Here is a 9869-nt window from a genome sequence, read left to right as displayed (position 1 = left end):
CTCTAGTAATTAATGATCTTCCCTCATCTTGTTAAATGGACCTTAGAAGTGATGGCTGGAGCTCTTGTGTCCATTTTGGAACTTGAGGACGAGCTACTTCCTTGGAAAATTAGAGTGATGAGCTGGAAGGAGCCTGGATCTTCAAAGACTTTTCTGAATGAAGCCACTCTTCTAGCTTTAGATTGCTGTTGGATGTCTGTTATATAATAGAAAGAAATGTATATCTTTATTAGGTCTTGTCATTTTGGGGATTTCTGTCCTTTAGAGCTGAACCTGATTCTAACTCCAGTTCCCCCCATGAACGAATTGATGACCTTTCTTTGTCCTCCTTGGGCCTCACAATTAACCAAGGATCTGTTGGGAAGCCAAGAGTTCACTCACCAGCCTGAAAAATGACATTAACCACCTACTGAAATTCTATCATTGTATATTAATTCATAAAATTATACAGCTATGAGAATTCCTACTCAAATGCAAGTGATTCTAGTAGGAGTACTATAGTATGTTATATTATCCCTCACATTAGCATGAAGTCTTTTATCTTAGAAGTAGAGACTGAGTTAGAGAATTCTGAAGATGAATGGAACCTCAGGGGTCATTTAGCTCAGAGTTGTCAACCATGCTTCAGCAAGCCCTTGCCTTTCTATGTGGGTGCCTAGGGGGTACCATTTGGGCCAAGAAGGGGCATGAGGGAGGGATGAAGAACAAGGAGCATCCTTTTGCTTTGAAGGCAGAGTTTTAATGCTGGAAAAAGTTTTAAAAACCACAGCTGTCTTTCCATGTATAGGCTCCAAGTCTAAGAATGCTAATAGGTTAATCAAACCTGAATTCAGATGGCCAGTTAGTGACAGATGGCCAGACCTAGAATTCAGGTTTTTGATGATTAGCACTCTGCTGTTTCCACGATTCTACACTTCCTTAGGTCAGCTTCAGCTGTGTATTGAGGAGATGAGCTTTGCTTGCTGGGAGGAGAATGAAGGTGGCAGATCCTGGTCTGGGCTCCAGTGGGGATGCTGGGGAGTCCTGGCTACTGATACCAGGCCCTGGGAGTGGTCAAGAGAGGACAGGGGAAGAGGGATGCCACCAAGGACAGCTGACCACCTTCACAAATTTGTTGAGACTCATCTCCGGCCACAGTAAATACTGCTGTCTAGAGTTGTATGGTTTTATAGCTTACAAAATGCTGTTACAGTTTTACATTTAATCTTCACAGACTCCTCCTTTGAGGGGGTAGGTATTGTATTTTCCAATTTACATGTGATGATACCAGTGGGTTAGAGAAGGTAGGTGTCTCTCCTGAGCTCACAGAGCTGTGACCTAAAGCGTGTCACCTTCTGACCCCATCCTGAGCTCTTTCCCACCGTCGGACAGCACCTCCCACGCTCCAGGACACTGTCAGCCACTTTCTCCTGCCTGGAAGCCTTTGCAGCCAAACACCAAGTCATTCAGACAACAAACATAATCTGTGTCCTCATGTGTAAGTTGTGGACCTGTTGCCTGGCTTTTCTTTTCCCATGAACATGGTGATTGTTGTCACAGGTGCAGTACTAAATAGACCAGTAACACGTGTTGGGGGCTGGAGGGCCAGGCACCATGGGTGACGCCATACGTGGTTTTGACATGGCATTTCTGGGAGGTTGGTGGGACATATCTCCCCATTCTCTCATTTCTCTTCCCTCAACACTGCACACTCCCCGGAACAATGTCCCATTGAAAAGAAGAAAAGGGAAACATAAGTGGAAAAAAGGGTAGAGGGCATTCCATGCATTCTATGCATGGAAATGCCATCCTGTGATGTCCAGGCTGTACTTCAGGGATAAATGAAGCTGTGCTAACCTGTTGACAATGGATAATGGATTAACATGTTACAATCTATCAGGCCTTTGTGGGCATAATCCTGAACACAGGGGACCTTTTATGGGACTCTTTAGGTCCTCGGAGTAGGCCTTCCAGCATAGGGCTCTGCCTATCACATGATAGGGGGCAGGGGCAGCCACCTACAGCCCACAGGCAAACTCTGGTCACACCCATTCATTTCTGTCTAGGACAATAGAGCTGCATGCAAAAGAAGGGGTGCGGCCCACGAAATGTACAGATTTTTTTTCTGTCCTTTTCAGAAAAAGCTTGCTGACCTCTGGTATTACAACTCTGTCTGCTTGGCCTGTAAGTAACGGTGACCTGGGCAAACTTACCACATAGCAGGGCCAGGCGGTCCTACTGTGAGCACACTCATGGGTAAGGATCTGTTTTTGGGGTGTTCAGGCAGACTACATCAATCCTGTCGTTTCTCATATGCAAGTGTTGACAAGAAAACTTTACAAGAGGTTTCCTTTAAAACGAGTCCTGTTTCCACGGATTTCTATTGTGACATCAGACACATGTTCTCTCCCCAGTAGGTTGCACTGAAAACCCTGAGGACGTGGCTATGGTGCGGCTCGCCTGAGGTTTCTCTCCAGTGTTCTGTGCGCAGCTCTCCTGGAGCTGGCCTTTATTACAGGCACAGAAAATGCTTCATGTTGAATTTCCTTCCAGCAGGAGTACTGAATGAAAGCTATCAGAGCCTTTCCCAAGAGCAGGGCTTTCAAAGGGAGTGGGGAGAGTATATATTTTTGCACAAGGAACCAGAGGGAACCCTGGAAAGCAGGGGGGAAAGGAGAGTATCAGAGACAAGCTCTGAGCTGTCCCAGTATGTGGTGGGCCTGCCCCCAGCATACTTACCGACGGCCATGAACATCATCAAATGAGCCACATGTGAAGCACTGAATACAGTGCCGGCTCTCATGAAGCACTGAGCCTGTGCCTCCACCCCCGGCCTGCTCCTCTGGAAGGAGGCAGAGAGTGCCTTACCAAGTTGGTACAGTAACGAGAGATCCTTGGTGGGGCTGGCTGCCAGTGGGGTGCGGGGGGCTGCAGGGCTGGGGAGGGGTTGGCTGCTGGCAGGGGGAAGCAAGACAAGCTGTCACCTCCATGTCTTTTCAGGCGTTTCTCCCTCAAACTGTTCTCCACCACCCGGCAGATTGATTTATCTAAAGCGCAAATCTGAGCATATTGTTCCCCTACTGAAAATCTTGCAATAGTTCTGTGGATACAGTCCCAGCTCCCCATGTCCTGGTTCCTGCCACCACCCCCCTCCAGCCTCATCTCCAGCCACGCCAAGCGGGCTGTGCCACGTCTGCGGCTGCCCATCCGGCTCCTCTGCCCCGCATACCTCATCCTAGGGCTCCTCATGGCCCACCTCCTTACTTGTCACAATTCAGGCCAAACACTGCCTCCTCTGGACACCTCTCTTGCCAATCGGTCCCTCCCCACCTCCCCACCCCTGATACCCCAGTGTGAGTTACAGGCACACATAGCCTCCTGTAGAGTACTGTGTATCTGTCTTCACTGTGCTATGAAGCTCTTGGGGCACAGACTGGCTGATCTTTTTTCCCTGGCATTCAGAAGACCAAGCACCTGGAAGCTCTTCCACCACGGCTACCAAGTGACTGGAGATTTTAGGACCCGGGACTGTGGGTAAATGACAGGGGCTCTGCTGCGGCCATGGCATCAGGACCGGGACCTCCCCTGGTGCTTTAGAAATGGATGATCACAGGGAACAGTCATTCCTTTCCATTTCTCAGGTACCCAAGGAACATTAGACATTTCTAGGCAGCTGTATTTATAGGCATTTGTCTGAAGTTCTAGCATTATACTGACCAGTCACAAAACGCATCTCGAGGCCAGTATTGGGTTGCAATGATAAACATTCAGCTGAATTCATCAGTGCTCTTGCTCAAAGGACAGAACCTGATCCCAGTGTTTCTACCCCAGAGCTTGGCCTTTAAAGTGATCAAAGGAGATCCCAGGTTCTTTCTGGCCACCATGTCATCATGTCATCTAAATGTGTTCTTTTTTGTGGCTGTGACTCACAGCTTCTAGGATCTTAGTTCCTCAACCAGGAATTGAACCCAGGCCCTTGGACATGAAAGCGCAGAGTCTGAGTCACTGGATTGCCAGGGAATTCCCTCTAAATGTGTTCTGAGTAACCTTATCATAAACTGTGTAGCTATTTCGATCTGTAGGAGTATGACACGCCTGAGGTAGAAATGGCTCTCTCTGCACCATATGCCCTGAATGCATAAACTGTTATGGAATAATAATAATGATGCCTCTACCTTTTGAAGCAAACTGAATAAACTGGGGGAAATGCAGGAGAGAAATACCTGTGTAAACAAAAAATGTTGCCTGCCTTTTCAGTTCTACAAGGATACAGCCATTAGCCACTGTATTTTCTTCTCCAGAAGAAAATTCAGGATGGAGAAAAACAGGAAGTGTTCTGTCCTTTGGATACACTGGTCCCTAGATAGTTAAGGTGCACATCTAAGGAGAATGTCTAAGAGACCCCAGATTTCTTGCATCTTCCTGTACATCGAAAAGCACTAAAATCATTAACTTGAGAGGTCTGTTCTTTGCGATTAGCAGTCATCTTTTGATGTTTGACTACATGTTTTTTTCAAGCAAAAAAATAATCATCTATATCTTGGCTCCTCCTTTACCTCTTTGGAGTAGTTCCTCAGAGCTATCTGAGAGACTGTCTCCTGGGCTATGAATAAAACTTAACTCTCTACCTTTACATTGTGTATTTTTCTTTCAACTGACCCCTGGGAGGTGGTGCTGAGACAGAAGGAGGATGTTTGTCAGGTTGGAGATGTGAAGGTCAAAAGGGGACTTCACATTCACATTCAAGATTATTTCATAAGTTATTTAGAACAAAGCTCGTACTTCATAAGGGAACTGAAAAAGGAGTTTAAGCTATAGTCTATAATAAGAATTTATTGAAAGCAAGACTGATGGCATAGAGTCCAGTTGTCTGCAGTTGCCCATGCAAGGGGCAACCCTGGCTCACTGGATTACAAGACCATCCCTGGCATTTTTAGTCAGTGGCCACTAGACACCCTCATCACAGGAAAGTGTCCCCAAACCACAAATCCGCCTTGTTCATATAAAGACCTACAGGAACAGCATATTCTTATCATAAACTCCTTGAACACGTGGGTGGAAGGTTACTTATATAACCTGGCAGGTTGCAGTTGTGCAGTTGAAACAAAACGCAGCTTTCTTAAACCAGTAGAAACCTCTGAGATCTTTTCAAAATAGGAATCTTTCCATTTTCTGTTGGAGACAATGCTCACAGCATGAGTAATACCCATCAGTTATCAGTAATTTAGCAGATTGTGCCAGTGTTGACATTTGTTCTTGGCTTAATTGTGCGTGAGTGTGTGTTTTAAACAAAGATGCAGCTGTCCCCATTCCTGGCAATTAGGATATAAAAATGGTGTTCGCTGAGTCTGGCAGAGGGATCGGTTCTCCATGTGTTTACTCTTTTGTTTGCAAGGCCTTCTGAGTGTTTGCTGCAATTCTACCATCAGAATATCAATTTGGCTTAAAATGGAACCATATCCCCATTAATAGAAATAACAGGAACTGCAGACCTCCATATTTCCAGACCGTCAGTCTCTGATTCCATCAGAGATGCTTGTGATTGTGTGTGTGTGAAAGACACTTCTTTGACTTCTTATGAAAGCATGTTTTAAATGTCGTTAGGATCAAAAAAGCAGTGTCAGCAAAGATGCGCTGCTGCTGCTGCTGCTGCTAAGTCACTTCAGTCGTATCTGACTCTCTGCGACCCCATAGACGGCAGCCTACCAGGCTCCTCAGTCCATGGGATTTTCCAGGCAAGAGTACTGGAGTGGGTTGCCATTGCCTTCTCCGAGAGATGCTCTGGACTCTTGCTAATCATTTGCAGAGTATCAAGCAATCCAAATACCTCCCATATAGAATACAGTTATCCCTCAGTATCCTCAGGATTGGTTCCAGGGCTCCTGTGGACACCAAAATCTGCCAGTGCTCAAGTCCCTTACATAAAACAGCATTGTATTTGCATAACACCTATACACATCTCTAGATTATTTATATTGCCTACTACAATGTAAATGATATGCAAATAATTGTACATACAGTTTGAATGCAACAGTTATAACCAGACATGGAACAATGGACTGTTTCCAAATTGGGAAAGGAGTAGGTCAAGGCTGTATACTGTAACCTTGCTTATATATGCAGAGCACATCATGCGAAATGCTGGCCGGATTGAATGAAGCACAAACTGGAATCAAGATTGCAGGGAGAAATATCAATAACCTCAGATAGGCAGATGGCATCACCCTTATGGAAGAAAGCAAAGAGGAACTAAAGAGCCTCTTGATGAAAGTTTGAGCAAGCTCTGGGAGTTGGACAGGGAAGCCTGGCGTGCTGCAGTCCATGGGTTGCAAAGAGTAGGACAGGACTGAGGACTGAACTGAACTGAGGTGGTACCACAGATCAAATATGGGGTTACAATAATAATGTACCATCTAAAAGTTTATGTGTTATTTCTTTAGTTGGCTAAAAGCCTACTGGCAACCTCATGGATAATAGTTATTTGATACATAGACAACACAGGGTCTGCTTTCACCTTGTAAATTAACATGAATTCCAAGATATTGGTGGAACCCTAATCATGAGATTTAACCGTGAGTTCTTTGGTTCTTCCAGTTCAAAGAGCAAACTATTAGATGCTGATACCAGAGTATTTGAGTTTGGGCACTTCCCTGTCAATGTCCTTTTTCTTGCTGAGAGATTCGAGGTCGCGTCAAGTTCGGAGATGAAGCCCCGACCTGACTTTACAATCGCCCGGACTGGCTGGAGGGCGCTGGAAAGAGACGCCCTAGAATCATCCACTTAGGGCTCCGTGGTGACCGCTGCCAGCACATGACTCCCAGGAGGGGCGTGCGGAGTGGGGTGGGGGTGGAAGGGTGATGGGAGAGCCCAGTGAGGGGTTAGGATCTCTGAAGAAGTACGTCTTTTGCATTGCATTTCTTTGGGTTCGCCACCCCCCCGCCTCCCCCCTCCCATGTCTGCACTCTAGAAGTGCAGACCTTTCTAAACAGTGACTTACTAGAGTTCTGGGGGACCATGGTACCCGAAGGCGGCCCGCTGCCTGACCTAAGATTTACGAGTGGTTCCAAGGATGAGACAAGGTCCCAGTGTCTCGGTGACAACAAGGTCTTTGACGAACTGCCAAGAGCTGTGGCCGGGCGGAAAGCCCCAGAATCTCCTCCCTGCTGGAGTGGGGCGCCCGGGACGCGGGCGGGCGGGCGGCTCCGCAGGCCATCAGCATGCAGGAGCCGCGCGCTCCGTCCTTGAGGGCTGCCGGGCTGACCTTGCTCGGCTTTCTCGGGAGGTATCTCCCCGGGAGCGCGAGGACGCGGTCGCGGGGGTGACTCAGTGCCCCGCCGCGGCTTTCCTTCCAGCCTCCTTCTAAAATTCCGGGATTCAAACCCGGCGTTTTCCGCCCCACCCCTCCCCCTCTCCATCGCCCGCCTGTCGTTACCCAGACTGTCCGGGTGTTTTGTCCCCCACCTCCCATCTGTAGAACTGAAGGCCGACCTTCGCGCTCTCTCTCGCTGCGGGCCCGGGGATCAGACTTGGCCCGCCAGGGCCGGGGACCGCACTGGGCGACAGATCCGGAGCCCGGCCGGAGGGGGCGGTGCGCGGCGCTCTCCTGCGCACAGGCGGACCTAGCCCGAGCCCCGCTCCCCATTGGCCGCCACCTCGGCGGGAGGGGCCGCCGGGGCTCCGGGCACCTGGCGTCGCCCCTCGGCAGGGATATCGGAGGCTGCCGGGCATGGGCGCCCGGAGGTAAAGGCATCGGGAGGGAGGCCTGGGGTATCTGTGGAGCTCGGGGAGGCCAGCCCTGTTCTGCCAGCTGCCCCGGCGCGGGCGGCTCTCGGATGCGCCTGCTCCGGCTTCGCCAGCCGGAAACTTTGCTCCGAGAAGTCCCCCACCTTCCTGATCGCGCCGAGAGGCGCCTGGTGGGCCGCGCGCCCCCGGGGGCCCCGCAGCCCCGCGCGTGATTGCGGGGGCCCCCAGGCGCCAGGCGCCCGCCGCGCTCCGCCGTGCGCGCGCGGCCGCCAGGATGCGCTACGCGGACCCCTCGGCGAACAGGGATTTGTTGGGGAACCGAACTTTGCTCTTCATCTTCATCTGCGCCTTCGCCTTGGTGACCTTGCTGCAACAGATCTTGTATGGCAGGAACTACATCAAGAGGTAAGAAAGTCCGAGCGCGGGTGAGGTTGCGCGGAGCCCGCGAGCAAGCCCCCAGGTGGCAGCCGCAGCCGCAGCCTCCGCCCCGGCGTGGCCCGGGTGAGCGACCCCGGGGTCTGCACTGAACCTCGAGCAAAGCCGCGTGAGGTTTGGGTCACCGCGCGCCTAAACGCATCTCTCCTCCCAGCCGGAGGAGAACGCCTGCGCTCAGCGCTAGCCAGAGGGGCCCGACAACTTTGTTCTGTTGTGGAAAACGGGGGGCAGGTTGGAATTCGGACAGGCCAAGCTGAGGATAAAAACATATGAATGTCCTGAGCGGCCTCAGGGGTCAGATCGGTGTCCTCAAGTCCACAGTGCCGTGGCCATGTGGTTGGAGGGGAGGCTGCCGAGTATGGAGGGTTCAGAACCGTATAGGGTTACCTCTCGAGTCCTGAACTTTTGTGGGGGCCCCTGGGGGAAAAAACACAGTCCACTCCCCCCACCCCCCGCCCAGGAGTGCAGAGTTAGGTGTGGCGGGGTGGATAGTGGGCTCGGACGATGCGACAGAAACAGTGAATTCTTACAGACCCGTAACCACTGGCACCGGGAAACTCACCACCCGATCCCTTCTGAAGCAGATGGTTCCGTCTCATCCTTTCGCAGAAGGTCAGAGCTGCAGCAGAAGTTAACCCTACCCCCTTGGGCCCCCCTCCTACCCGACCTCATCCGTGGGCAAACTCCATTAAGAGAAAGAGACTCAGCGCTGGGGCACGGCCTCAGTCCCTGCGTGCGCAAAACACGGGAATGCCACCGTGGGCTTCTGCCTGCGGCTGGCTGAGGGCAGCCGCGTGGGGTTCCAGGACTTGGGGAGAGGGCTGCGCTAGGATCCTCCCATTTCAGAGCCTCTTTCGGAAAGACCCCGCTTCTCTTTTCTGCCCGAGGTTTTTTCCGTTGCTGTCAGTTGTCTTCCTACCCTCGCTGCCCCTCCCCCCACCAGACCGATAGAAAACAAAACGCCTGGCAAGCTATATAAACATCCCGGCTTCTTCCCTAAACTTCCGAATAATAAAACAGTTGTTCTCTTTGCATCCTTTGGAATCCACATCAGTCGCTGGCGTCCTAGTCTGGGCTGCATCCAGGGATGGGAGCAAGTGACGCTGCTGATGGGCCCAGGCTCACCGTAGGAAAGTCAAACAGTTGGGCTATTTTCCGCTCAGCGACCTCGAGCTAGGGAGCCTGAGGCCTCTTGGCCAGGACATTTGTTCCCAACCAGCTACTGCCCCGACCTTCCCAGAGAGCATTTTTCTCTGGTTGAGGGCAGCTGACAGGCCCTGCGTGGTGCTGGTAGCTTTAAAGGACGTTTTCAGAGAGTCTCCCGGCTTGTTAGAGCCCATTGTGCCTGCGGCCCCTCAACCCCCGCCCCCACTAAGATGACCCTGTGCAAGGACAGTTGGGCCCGAAATGGCCTGCTTGCTGCACTTGCTCCTTAGCAGGGTGGCTCTGGGTTCCTACCCCCTGCTGGCACCTACCCAGAATGGCCCCGGGGGTTGCTGGGACCCCTGCTGCCTTATCAAGACTGGGAAAATATCCTGCCCACAGCAAATGGCAGCTCAGCTTCTAAGTGCTTGCCCTGGCAGGCCCACCTCGATCTTGGGCGGGTGAGCTGGCTGCCTGGAATTCGGCGGCCATACCAGTTGCATCCCATCTTCTAACACAGAGACCTTGTCCCCCTCAGTCTCAGCGGCCACCTCACAGGCCTTGCTCCA

The 9869-nt window shown here is 51.2% G+C and overlaps 1 protein-coding gene across 2 annotated transcripts in view; it reads left to right on the top strand.

The window, feature by feature from the left end:
• The first annotated feature begins 7624 nt into the window (after nucleotides 1–7624).
• Nucleotides 7625–9869, top strand: part of ST8SIA5 (ST8 alpha-N-acetyl-neuraminide alpha-2,8-sialyltransferase 5) — a 73490-nt gene continuing 71245 nt past the window's right edge. The window contains exon 1 of one of the 2 annotated variants that reach the window (XM_043444095.1): nucleotides 7625–8127. In XM_043444095.1, the coding sequence (XP_043300030.1) occupies nucleotides 7997–8127 (131 nt within the window). In that variant the 5' untranslated portion in view covers nucleotides 7625–7996. The remainder of the gene's footprint in view (nucleotides 8128–9869) is intronic. The other variant, XM_043444094.1, reaches the window with a different exon arrangement.

The sequence above is a fragment of the Cervus canadensis genome, chromosome 23 (genome assembly GCF_019320065.1).
Source record: "Cervus canadensis isolate Bull #8, Minnesota chromosome 23, ASM1932006v1, whole genome shotgun sequence".
Taxonomy (NCBI): domain Eukaryota; kingdom Metazoa; phylum Chordata; class Mammalia; order Artiodactyla; family Cervidae; genus Cervus; species Cervus canadensis.
The sequence above is the reverse complement of the archived record's forward strand: the minus strand, read 5'-3'. Positions and strand labels throughout refer to the sequence as shown.